The sequence below is a fragment of the Symphodus melops genome, assembly GCF_947650265.1.
Source record: "Symphodus melops genome assembly, chromosome: 12".
Taxonomy (NCBI): domain Eukaryota; kingdom Metazoa; phylum Chordata; class Actinopteri; order Labriformes; family Labridae; genus Symphodus; species Symphodus melops.
The window spans coordinates 18,291,987-18,306,153 of NC_136702.1; the positions used below are offsets into that span (position 1 = coordinate 18,291,987).

The window sequence follows — 14,167 nt, forward strand, 5'->3', positions numbered from 1 at the left end:
ATATTTAAAATATCAAACCTTTTTCTTTAGTCTTCACCAAATAAGAATCAAGATTAAATCCCTGAAAACGACATTTGTCAAGCAAACTTCTTCTTCTTGCACTCGACACGTTAATGTTTTTTTTTTTTTTCATTCTCTGCTGCTGCTTCTCGTCAGGTCTCAGAGAGCCATATCTGAAATTTATATTCATAGGGTTTTACAACTAATGGTAACCCTGTCGTTATCCCCGTACCACTATTGCTCTCTGCTAAATTAATATTAATACATGTGAGCATTGGGTTCAGTTAAGTTTATGGGTAATCATATTCAGTTTATTCCTGGTAGGACACCAGTCACATTGATTAAAAGCTGTACCAGTGGTGTTCTCCCCAGCTAGGTGTGCTGCGGGCCTCCAGCTATTTTCAACCTATATATGCCACTGACAAAACACAAAAACAATATATGCTTCACTTTGGGGTTCAATGCACAATGTAAAAAATATATCTCATGAGGCTACACTTATGTGGATGTCAGACCACCAACACAATACCTCTTTTGGTTGTTTTGTTTTTAAGTAGGCTGTTTTACTCATCAGGACAGATTTGTTACCAGCATAAGGCATCAACATAAATCAGGGTGACGCTGGGCATTGTCTCCACACAAAATACTCCCGACTGCTCCCACTTAAAATCTCATGCTCATTAATTTTATCATTATCCTGGCCTGACCACGTCTACCCATTCCCATGTGGATGATCGATGTGGTCACTGCTAAACCACATTAATCTCGCCCTACCAAAGCTAGCGAGCATGAAGGCCTTGATAAGCTGCAATTCCGCTTTGGTTGAGCAACACCTCCCGGTTTATTATTAGAAATGAAAACATACGTACTATGCAGATTATGTTGTTTCCCGATGCAAGAGTGCCGCTCACCTTGTTTCGCTTTGCAAGATATCCTGTCAGGCTGCAGGATGTATCCGTCTGTGCAGCTGCATCTGTATGACCCGTAGGTGTTCGTGCAGATTTGGCTGCATGAGCCATACATGGCACATTCATCATGATCTTATGGAAAAAGAAAGAGAGTCATTTGTAACAAATTAGGTGTACTCAAACATGACCCAAATACATAAAGTATACTTAATGTGGCCCTCACTCTGGCACCTCAGGCATAATTACTTTTATAACCAATGAGCCTTTTTTTGGAGCTGCAGTACCCTATAAACCCCTATTTCACACGTCTTCTTGAAACAGGATGGAATGTAGGGACTATTGTCAAACCCCTCCTTTCAGCGGAATGATGCTATTTTATGCCATGGTGTGGTGTAAGGTATGTGTAGGGTACAAATAAGACACTTCAACTCTTGAGGCATCTATGACAGTAAAAGTCCCGTCTTCATCACTGGTTGCCAGACACCAAGCCTGTGGCTCATGTGGAGAGCTTAAAAAAGGGGAAAAAGAGACACAGAAACTGTGTACTGTATAGACACTAAATGTGTAATGCACTGTGCATGGCGCCCTGCCTGCAGACAGATGGTTCTCCTATACAAAAGCACCTCCTGCTTACTCATCTGAGGGAAGTCTGGCCGAGGGCGAAAGGAGGGATCAGTGTGGGAAAGAGGGATGGGGGGGGGGGGGGCTCTCCATAGCACGATGCTTCCCCCCCCCATGGCCCAGCTGAAACGTACCTCTGCAACTCGTCCCGTCCTCGCCAACCTCAAAGCCGTCCGCGCAGAAACAGAAGGTGCCGTTTCTCGTCATAACGCAGCCGTATCGGCACCGTAGCTCATGGCAGGCTGACAGGAGCTCTGCAGGGGAAGAGAGAAGGAGATAAAATGTGAGAACTAGTCAAAATGGTGTTTAAAAGGGTAGGTGGAATGGGAAATTACTTTTAGATTTGGGAAATAACGTTTTTGATTTTGCTCTTGACGTGGCCCCTTTCAGTCACAAATGCTCCCTTGTCATTTAGCACACAAAAAATCCCACTGACTGTGACAGGTTTATAGGACATTGTTTAATTTTTTTCTTTAACTATTGACTACATGTACTGGAAATCCAACTGATAGAAAAGTTACAGTGCTCATTATTAGATGTCACGGGTTATTAACATGTGAGGAAAAAGATTATATATATATATATATATATATATATACATATATATATATATATATATATACATATATATATATATATATATATATATATATATATATATATATATATATATATATATATATATATTGTCTTTAAATGAGGTATAAATGACATTTAAAATGTGAGACTGGGGGCGCCGATAGCTCAGCGGCAGCGACAGCGCGCGTACCATGTTGCGAGGCTTTACTCCTCGCGCGGGCGGCCCGGGTTCGCGTCCGGCCTGTGGCCACTTTCCCGCATGTCTCTCCCCACTCTCTCCCCCTTTCCGACTCTATCTGTCCTATCAATAAAGGCAAAAAGGCCAAAAATAATCCTTTAAAAAAATAAAAATAAAAAATGTGAGACTACATTGTTTCTTTGAAAGAGATTGAAATGTGTTCCTGCAGCTTTGCATTATAAAATCATCAGTTAACACGATGATTGACTGGTAGAAAGTAGCACCATTGTTATGTCTCTTGTATTTCCTGAATGCTTTGATTGTTGGCGATGTATTGTATTGCACTAATCTTCATACAAAAAGGAACAGTCAAAGACCAGCTAATTGTGGCATGATGAATTCTCAGAAAATTAAAGGCACAATTGAAAGTATGACCCAGGAAACAAAGCTGTAATTGCACACAGATTGATATTCTGAACATTGATTAATGCCAATTTACATCTCGAAAAATAAAGGCTCACATTGATTGTCCTTTTCTTTTCCTGTGCTAACCATTTCAAATCATTTCTTGACAGGGTGTATTTACATTCTGCAGTGTAGTGGAAGTGACTCAGAACCTGTGTTCTTACTTCTTGGATGAATACACAGTTTTAGACAATTGAAAGTCGGGATAACATCTTGTCATTGAATAAGACAGTTCTCAACAATGAGTTATCAAAGACCCATTTACATTGGACTAGAACTTTGTAGTAGCAGTTTGTATGAGAGGAGAAATACAAATGTTGCAATCAAATGAGGTGAGTAGAACTCACAAGGTGAACTAACAAGCCAGAGGAATGAGATAAAAATATTTAAATCTTAAGAAGAAATGTAATTAATATTTTAATAATTTACCCATCACATCTATCCGCTCCATATAATTAATGTTAAATGATGCAATCTAGAAACTGTTGGTCCTTGTTTCCTTTAGCTACCGTCATACCGGTCTGTAATGGAACTTCAGTACATGTAGTCAACCTGTCTGTGTACTGGATTTTCTTAAAGCTCTCAGTAGAGTATTGACTGACAGGTGGTGGAAAAAACTAACTTTGAAATCATTTCAGGGCAAAGTATTTTATGAGGTTATAGAGAGCAAGCAAACAGAGAAGTATTAAAATGGTCAATGCCAATTGCCCTTTGGTCTTCAATGAGCAGACTGAGCCTGCTTGGGTATCTCTGAATACTGCTCATGGCTCATAATAGTGAAATGATTGTGGGGAAGCAAAGAGCTAGAGCTCAATAAAGTTGAAAGAAAATCTGAAAACAAACAATTTCAGAGACACAGCCTTGCTTTTGTGTATTTTAAGGATACATCCTTGACATTTATAATTTTGTACCAATTATATTCTCTATTTCTTCACCCCATGGAAAACATTGACTGAACAGTTTTACTTTTAAGCATTTATCCAGACTTAACAAGTGGCAGACCAAAAAACAAACAAAAAAAACCCAAAACTTGGCACTTTGGAGAGCATGACTTAAATGAAGAGAGTCCACGACTTGGAGCCTGATATATGATGATTTATCATACATGATAGAATCACTTTTAGGGGGAATTAACATGTTACTACAGTTTGAATGACCACATTACCCCCATTTTAGCCTCCCTCCACTGGTTGCCTGTGCATTTTAGGATCCATTTTAAAATTCTTTTATTTGCTTTTAAATCCCTCAATGGTCTTGCCCCGCCCTACCTCTCTGAGCTTCTACACTCTTACACACCGTCCCGCACCCTTCTGTTGCGGCTCCTAAACTTTGGAACGACCTACCTCTGCCCCTTAAACAGGCCTCTTCTCTGTCTGTTTTTAAATCGTGTCTTAAAACCCATCTCTTCTCCCTGGCCTTTGACACCGAGTAAGATGATTTTATTTATTTTATGTATTTTACTTATTTTACAGCATACCATGAGCCTTGTTTTTTATATCTTTTATTGTGTATTATGCCTTTTTTAACTTTTTGTTTTATTGTCCAGCACTTTGGTCAGCTGTGGTTGTTTTAAAGTGCTTAATTAAATAAAGTTGGATTGGATTGGATTGAAAGAAAACAGCAATATAAGTATAAAAATACTGGAAATACTGATATAAATACATATATCCTCATCGACAAATATTTTCTTCTACCATCTAAATGTGTAGATATTAGAGATGTAAATACATACATATTTTATACATATGTTATTTACATGAATTATTTAACATTATGTGTTGAATTTCAACTCTATTATTCTATTTGAAAATAGAAGCCCTTTTAGCAGCTTTAACAAATCCATATAATGTTGAGCCTTGTTTTTGTCCTCCACTTCTATAACTGTGGCATTGATTTGAAACCTGTGTGCACATTCCTGCTGCTCTTGCTCCGTCGAAAGAAAAGATATAAGTGATTAATATTAATATTCTTAATATTCTTCTCTAACTGCTGCAATCGTATACCTCCAACTGCACAGACGACATTTAGGAGCACTACAACATGGCACACTAAAGGCCATTGGACACAGAGTCGTTTGTTTTATTTAGTATTTGTTCTGTTAAACCGAACCAAACTCACCCGTGTCACAAACATTGCAGCCAAATTAATCGGTCTCCCCACTCCCACCCTGTCAGAACTCAATTCAAAGGCCATCACACACATCGCACACACAATAGCACTGGACATCACCCACCCTCTCAACTGCCACCTCACCATCATGCCCTCCGGACGCAGGTACAGGTCCCTGCTGTGCAGGAGGGCGCGATACGGCAGAAGCCTGGTGCCTGCAGTCATCTCAGCCCTCAATAAAAATCCACCTTAGTCCCGATCCCCGGTCCCCCCATAACCATATGCACTGTATGTCCTGTCACTGTATGTCCTGTCACTGTATGTCCTGTCACTGTATGCCCTATCACTGTCTGTCCTGTTGCCCCACATGTATCTCCATGTGCCTGTGTTCACCCTCTGTCGGCGCGCTGCCCTTAAAACTGTACACTGTGGAAAAGAATTTCCCCTCGGGGACAATAAAATAAAAAGTCTAAAAGTCTAAAAGTGGATCCATAATCCAAAAAAACATCACTCACAGACACCTGAATGCTGAGTAAGATGCGTTTATTTCTTTCTATCAACTCCAAAAATGTGCAGTATGAGATAAAATGCCTCGTACTGTACTTATTACACAGAGTTATCAAGCTGTGAAGATGAATTGCTGGTTCTTGAACCAATGGGAGTCTGTCCACGTGAAAACAAGACAAGAGTGAGGAAAGTTTCAACTTGTCAATAAACGAGCTGTAGAATTTCCAGATCATTTCAAGATGTATTTCAGGATGTCATGAAACTAGTTTGATTCAGTTTATTTCTTGACGCGCATCAATGGCCTTAAGAAGAGTCCATTCATTTCTTCAGTTCATTTCCAATTTGAAACACAGGTTGACCTTAAGTTACCTTTTGTAGACAAGCTAACATCATTACCAGAGGAAGTTTATACTCAAGAAGTTTTTTATAATTGCCACATTTCTTAACTATAATCTATAACAGTATACTTTACTGTTAAAGATTAAACTCTGTCTGGTTTCCTCTTCCTGGGCTACTGCACTAATACAACCTATTGAGATATAACCCTCTTTGCTAAACATGATGTTCATTTTCAACTCATTTGCATAGGCTAAGAGATGTTGCAGTAAATGGGAGGCTGACAAAATATGTTTTTTTTTTCTCAAAGAAGAAAAAAAAAACACATTCATGAGGATGGGATAAGCATATATCTCCTTACATCACAGCTGCTGAGTCAGGGAGCCAAGATGGTAGCTTTTTGGAAATCTCATAAGCTAACTGTACTGCCTTACAGCTCCCATCAATTGTTTGTCTGCACAACTCATAGACACAAAAATACATTTTAGGAACCAATTCACATTCAGAAAGGATTCTTTTTGTACTAAAGCCCCTGGAAACCTGACATGTCATTTGTAAAATTTGTATTTGATATTAAAATATAATGTATCAATAAGTATCTACAAAAAATTAAGTAAAAATAAACATTCATCATTTTCAGAAAACAGTGTTAAAAGCAGTTTGTTCTGCATTTTAGGAGATTTCAATATTGTGTGGGCGTGGCTACTCACACATGCCAATCAAAATGTCCCTCTATTCATTGTATATCAACGGTCAGACTTACTGCTCAAAGCGTCCATTGTAAAAGAGCTAGCTGTGCCACTTTTTAACATCTTTTCTCACTTGTTATGCCAAAATGATCCACATAGAGAAATCAGATCAAATTTGTGGAGTGTTGGTTTGTTTGAATAGAGACTTAAATCAAGACAGCAGGTGACCAGCAGAGGTGGGTGGCATGGGACGATGAAGTGAAGGGAGGCAGGACACCTCTATGGGTGCATTAGTTTTATTAGTATTAGTTTATTAGTTTGGGTGCATGAATGTTGGCAAAGCCTGGAGCTTTCTAAACAAAACTGGTGAACTGGTATTGGAGCGTAATAAGCGTAGCATATACTGAGTGCTACTCCAGCAACAGCTTACTAATACACAGCCCAATTTTTATTTAAAGCCAACAAATAATAAGCTGTCAGCTTCACCTTTGGATGTGCCGGGAACGACTTAAAATTGAATGATTTTTTAAAAAACTCTGAAGGGTACATCTAATACTTTAAAGAGAGAGTTGATATTATACATATAATCAAAAAAGACAGTTACTGTAGAAGTTTTGGTATGTTTACCAAAACCTCTACAGTATATGGGTTTCCAGGGGCTTTAATAGTTTTGACAACACATGTACAATTATGCAGCAGTTACAGTAGTTGTATTTATAATAAAGATTATCTTCTTAGAGCCTGCCCATATATTTCTGTTTTTTCTTCACAGCGACAACAACACAGAAACAAGTCGACGATCCCTGTATAACATTTAACTCAGGCAGGATGAAACAAAAAGAAAAAAACCCCAGAGGAACTCCATACAGCACATTCATCATGTACCTGATCCAAACACAGAATAAAAAATGTCACTCTTTTCTATCCATGAGGAAAGGGCCCTGCACTTCATTACACAGATCTGTCGTCCCACTGACTCTTTAAGTCCCCCGCTCATAACTCGCCATCATGCTCAAGACCTCAGTGGCGTAGTTATCCTACACCCTGTTATCAGAAACAAGCAGTCCCATCATTTCTGACATGTCAACAATGTCCTGACCAGTATTTCCAGTTGTTGATCAAATGTATTCAGAGCATGTTGGTCAAATCCTTTCATCCCACACTTTTATTTTTTTGTTTTGTCACATCTTTTATTTTTCTTTAATTCAAGTGGTTTGAAAAAATCCTGAAAAAAAATAGGAGATCATATTTCCATATAAACAAGTAAAGATATCAGATATTCAGGACGAGGCAGACGAGGCATATAACAAAAATAGCATTTGGCTTATCAAAACCACAGCATTACAAAAGGGCCTCTCTCTTCTTCCTATCATTTTTTGAATGACTTGTCATACATTGTGCAGTAGGTGCGAACTGTGGCTCAGGTGCACCTCTCGGACTATCGCGCAGCAGGCAGATGATCAACACTGTGTCTGATCGGAAATAAATGCTTTTGCAAAAGGAGCGCACCAGAGAGACGTGCAACCTTGAGGAAAAGGAAATGCCCGGTTTACATGTAATGTTGGTGAAAAGAGGGAAATAGCACGACATAAATGTCAATGTTTAAAATCTTTAGAATGCAGAGGCTGTGGATGTTTAGTTATAGTAGTTTAATCATGTTCTCTTGTTTCACTATTATTGAAGCAAAATCAAAAATAAATACATTATAAATGCAGTCATTTATTTTTCTGTCATTCGAAACATGTTTTGTGTGGGGGTGGGGGACAAAAGTGATCTCTAAGCCTTCTTTTAGTCTTATGTCTCCTCCTGACTGCAGCCTGTTGTGTGTAACACTGGGCTCTTGGATTAGCACTTTCTTTTTAAAGGTGTTAAATCTAGACACCCTCACAATCACCACAATTTTTGCCTGGCTTGGTAAATCGCATTGCTTGTACTAACGTAATTTGTTTGCATTTTCTCCTCCCAGTATTTTGCACTGTGGGCCAGAAATGCCCCATATAGCGTATCTATTAAGGCAAACGTACTAAATGAACAATACGTGTTATTTTGCTCATATGAAAGACACAATCCTCACTGCACGCCGTTAGTGGATCAGATTTTTTGTTGCAGTATTAAGTTTGCACACGTTTTAAGACAGACACGCTTAGTACTACTAAGTACATACTGTCTTAATGTGGCCACTATTGACACTATTGATAAAATAGTTTCAGAACCTTAGATTATTGCATCTTTGCTGCATTGCTTTGCCCTCAATCACCAATCAGTTGAACAAACATACCCAACTTTTTTTCAACCTTGGCCATAAACATAGCTTCTGTTATAACATATGTATGCCATTAATTTACTGTTAGGCTCCTCTGTCTCTGGTAGTTAAAATACATCCTTTTGCAAAACCTTAAACAACAACAACAACAACAACAAAAAAACACTACTACTGAACTAAATGCCAAAACCCATCTGATGCTGCCTTCAAACCACATTTTCCTGTGAAAATGAGCCACGAGATTGGAAAGAAAAACGTTCATGAAAGCAGTTCAGAAGATGATGATGTGTTTTGCTTATTCTGAGGGGAGGGAGTCGGTGCCAGACATATTGGGATGTACTTGAAGTGGAGCACTACTGGCAAAGTGGAGCCAGAAAAATCCGAAAAATTATACGACAAACATTAAATACCATCAGCTATCATGATGGCAACGGCTGTCAGAAAAAAGAAAAAAAAAAGACAGTAGGGTGAGAAAAAATGATACTACCTTTCTATTATAGCATGGCGGCTATTTTTCCCGGGCAGAATTATAAGTAAATCCCTGAAAACAATCGGTTTGTCCAAACAGAATTGCGTTAACAACTCCAGCTTCTCTGCTATGTTAAAAAAGGAAGACAAATAATCATTTGTTCAATTGTCATGCAGACCACAAGCCTATTGGGGATTAAGAGGAAGTGGACAAAAAGGCCTATAGGATTTATTATAAGATTTTTCTGATTTTTTCTCCCCTCCAGTTCAGATGGAAATAATGTATCTATGGTTGTACTCCTACTCTATATGAACTTCTGCGAACCTCTTCACATTTTTATGGGAATACAATTTAAAAAATTACACAGTAGTTTGAAAAATGTGTATGAAAACGTTGTCTGGTTAAAACATGTTGATGTAGTAGGTACTTTAGAAGAATACAAAATTGTCAGCCCTTGACAGGTGGGTCATAAACTGATGCTGCTTCCACCTATCTCTGTTTACTCAATCTGTGCGGACCCCATATGACCTGTGCATTACTATTCATCGTGTGGTATGGTTACTATCACGCCTCCCTGTTGTGCAGCAGTATGCAAAATGACTACATGCCAGGCTGAAGATATTCAAAGCTAATCCTCATATCTGTTCAAAGACGCCAGATGATCAGCTTTCCCTCTTGGCAAACAAAGAGTGCTGCGGGGTTTGTTGAGCCTGCTCGATGCTGCTCACATACTTAAAGGTTTGCGGTGCTACCTCTCAGAACTAAAGTCAACATTGAAGTTCATGTAGGAGCCTTAATACTAGGTCTACAAATGCTGTGTCCTTGCCTCTATGCACTTTATAACATGTTATTAATTTGTTGCATTAATAAAAAAACACCATCTTATATGCTGTCTTTTCAACATTAAACAAATGTGACTCGGAAAGACCAAACGACAAAGGGAAAGTAAACTACATGCTTAACTTCTTGTCAAATGTCTTCAAGTTCAAGATGCTTCATGGGCATGAATGGTAACAAGCGTTAAAGCAACAAAAACAATCAACAATAAAATAACATATAGAACATTTAACAGTTATGTTATGTTATATATATATATATTTGAATAGATATGTTTACACATAGACATGGCAGAGGTTGTTATGTAGTGAGATTAACACAAGTAACTAATCCCAAAGTGGACCTTTTTTTGTTTTAGTTGTTCTAATTAACATTGTTTTAATTCTTTCTTCTCCAGGTCTCCAATTGTGATGATGGCCTATTTATGGTCGCTGAATCTGTATATTGTTAGTGTGGATCTTTTTGTCTTCTTCTATTAACTTCTCAAAATGTATTATGACTGCACCTTCAAAGGAAGAGTGAGCTGAAGCTCAGAGAACATTCACAAATATTTATGAGCTTCTGAACAAACAGCATGAGCCCAAACATTCCATCGTCTTCCACGATGTAGAAAACTCTTGAAATATGTAGTTAAATGTTACTCATATGAAACACACAGACGTGCATTAATTCAACAGCAAGCTCGCTCTCCTGTGTAGTGCTGCAGTCTCGTTTTCTCTAATCAGATGTATCAACAGAATGATCTAGCAATTGCACAAAATTAATTCCATCTGTTTTCACGTTATGCCTGGTTAGAAAAAAAAAAGTTAGATGAGAGATGTACAGCTCGTATGCGGCTCTGCTGCTTTGACAGAGGTTGTGAGAAAGTTACAATTTTCTTAAATTCTATTGGTCTTCAAAGAATTTCTCTGTAAGACCTCATGGACGGCCTTCAAAAAAAAAAGAAAGTACAGTTTTGAAAAAGAGGAACCAGACTATTGATTTTTTCAAAAGCAGCATTTAGAGAATTGTTTTAGACCTACACTTGCTGGGATTGATTTTTTATATAATGTAATGAAATCCGGTAGTAAGTAAGTAAGTAAGTATGTTTGTTTGTCCAAGGACATAGGGCGTCATTCAGCAGCTCTTCTTAAGAAGAACCAGTTTCTCAAAACACCTTTGCACACTTCTTTCACCTTCTAGTTTCTTATTGGGGATATGACACACATTTAAGATATGATATAGTGCAAAATGATGTTGCTGTTTTTTTCTTTCGTTGTTTTTTTTTTTTTAAATTTAGCACTATTATATTATTAAAAACATAGATAGATACAATATTTAAATTATGCAACGTTAATTGTTAATTAATTGTTGTTAATTAATGTAAACGTTGGCACTTTACATAAAAAAAGAAAGAATAAAAAAAAAAAAAAAAAACCTATCTTCATTCATGCGTCTTTTAATGAAAACTCAGGCCCCATGCCATCATTTACAGCATCAGCATTTAGAATAAATAAAGGCTTCCATTGTTTTGCTTTCAGTTATTTTTCCTCCCTTGGTTTTACTCTTTGACTTCATCTGCTGTACGTCCTTATCGGATCACAGCATGATGAACATCATCTCTGAAGAACTAAAGTGAAATAATAAGATGTTTCTGTTGTGGTGTGGTGTATGTTTTGTATCCACCACTGATTCTTAACATCATAAAATTCAATCAGCCTGTTTGGCTTTCTTTTTAAGCAGCACTACACTCCCTTTAGGACTACTTCAGTATTTCATATTTGGCCACAAGTACACAATCGTTTCAAGGAGTTACAGACATCTCTCGACTTGTCATTTCAAACCAGTGCAACTTTTGTCTTTGTGCTATGTGAACACAGCATGTAGTCACCGGCCCTTGTACAGGACGTCCACCATTTAAACACCAAAGGGCCAAACAGATCGCAGTCTAAAAACAAGTCATGAATCATATGTGGGTTTTTCTTTTGAACTGTGTTAACCCTACAACACATACACTTGAAATAGTAACACCATCCCTAACGCCAGGTGATTTTTACCAGATATAATATCGCAAATAAAAATTACATGTCACCAAAATATATCAAAATATGACAATACATGATAAAATTGCGTGGTGTGCCATGTCTAACATGAAAATAAGTATCAATGGGGGACCCTATGAAAATGCTCAAAAGTTACAAAAAAAAGAAATTCCTGGGACATGTGAGACTTCCCTGGTGAAGGGAACAGCTGCAGGAGAGAAAAACTCTTTTGGGTGAAGATCATGTGAACAGATGCCTGTGGGAAAAGTATGTTTTGGAGAAGGTAAACACTCATGTCTTCAAAGATGTCAAAGACAATGCTGAAGCTACCCAGGGACCCATGACACTTGGACAAATGCAACATAATGAAAATCATGCATTGCTCGGGTGAAAATCACCTGGCGATAGTGTTCTAGGGTTAAGAAAACATTAAAGATAAAATGTTGAGATATTTCTGAATGAGGCCTAATATCTTTGTGGGTGGACCATGATAGATTTAAGTTGTTGTCCTTTTTCTTCATTTTGAACACCCACACAGGAAGTCCATACAGGGACAGCTTAAGTCAGCACTTACAATGCTGACCTGTACAGAAGCTACAGTTTACATAGCAGATGTTTAGTATGGCATGGAAATAACGTACAGTATATGAAGTGTTTATTTTAACATGGTAGTATCCTATTTCAAGGAGCTGGTAGTATTAAAAATGTTGTTACCAATATAACACAAGCTGGGCTGTTAGGTCTTGTCTTGTGTCAATATTTGTAGACTGATGTGCATTAGTGAGTAGTTCACCAAGGGAGGTCACAGTCTGTCGCCTAGCAACAACCTCTCTCAAATAGAATTCAACTTAGAAGGATGGGGTGCCAACCAAGACACGTAAATCTGTGATGCTGTCTGTTGAGTAAAAACATAGTTTCTAGAGTTTACTAAATTCAATTAAAAAACATTGTTTCTACTTTAATCACACCATTGAAGCGGAATATTAACATTTAATTTTTGCCTGCTAAGGTAACATCATATCGACTTTACAGCAACAATCCAACAGAAATGTCAAATGTCTATCTAGAAGACCACCTGGGCAGTAGTGCTCAGACCTTCCACATTCAGCCACACTGAGTATGAATGGTGAGAGGCTCACTGTCCCTCTGCCAATGCAAACAAGAAGGCTCACTATGGGCAAAGAGACAAACCCTGGGCTAACAGTTAGATTGCCCCATCTGGCCTAATTATGTCTTCCTCATGGGGATAGCCATGGCCTTTTTTTCTTTCTTTTTTTTGTGAAAAGCCAGTCTTTCCCCTGAACTCTGTTTGCAATCAAGGCCTGAAAATTAATGTGGGGCCACTTTAAAATGCAAACTCAACAGTACACGGCACATCACTGGCTGTCCCCAGGACTTTCAACGAGACCATTTCTCATCCATGATCCATGAGCTTAACCCATTCTGTAGGTCTGAAGCTGGGGTTGGTATCCTCTGGGTGGCAAGAGTGACAAGATTGATTCCACAGTGATGAAACTGGGTCATGAAATCCCCAAGGTTCAAACATTCAAGAGTTTTCCGAAGAGAGAGGGTTGGGACACATTATTTTATATAAGTAGTGCAATAATTGCAGTGACACAATTTATTGACAAGGCTTTAGAAATTTATCAGAGAAGCTTAAGTATGTCGACTTTGATGTGACACAGTGCTGTCCGGATCGTCTTGAAGGTATAATTTTCCCCAAGAAATTGAGCAATACAAGCACATATACGTGTAGTTTTCAGAAAATGTAATCCTGTAGCTTAAAGTAGGGCTCAAATGTGACAGTAAATGTTGTTAATCCCTCAAAACACAATTCGCTGAGGGATTTGAAAACTGGTGCACTGCCAGGTTTCTGACATGCCCTTAAATATTAGAAGAAACAGCATGGTTGTGGGTGTCGAAATCTTCCAGCAAACAATGAAATTTTAATTCTAGTCACTCCTGAGGAAGAAAATCCGCTGTAATAGGATTTGATGACACCGGATTGTTTCCTCATATTAGGGAAAGTCATGATATGAGTGACAATGTCTTGTCAGTGTTTGGAACAACACAGTAAGATGCATGAAATATTGATTGCCAGTGTTTGCTGTTATTTATATACTGTGTAGTGGGGCCAAGCAATCAATCGTACCCTGTGTTACTAAGATAACAAGCCTTGCAACTC

At 38.2% G+C, this 14,167-nt stretch overlaps 1 protein-coding gene across 2 annotated transcripts in view; it reads right to left on the bottom strand.

Moving 5' to 3' along the window:
- lrp1bb (low density lipoprotein receptor-related protein 1Bb) overlaps window positions 1-14,167 on the bottom strand; it is a 276,595-nt gene that overhangs the window by 148,173 nt on the left and 114,255 nt on the right. For both annotated transcript variants that reach the window (XM_079357144.1, XM_079357143.1), the window contains exons 3-4: window positions 1,664-1,783; window positions 912-1,040 (exon numbers count right to left, since the gene is read on the bottom strand). In XM_079357144.1, the coding sequence (XP_079213270.1) occupies window positions 912-1,040; window positions 1,664-1,783 (249 nt within the window). The remainder of the gene's footprint in view (window positions 1-911; window positions 1,041-1,663; window positions 1,784-14,167) is intronic.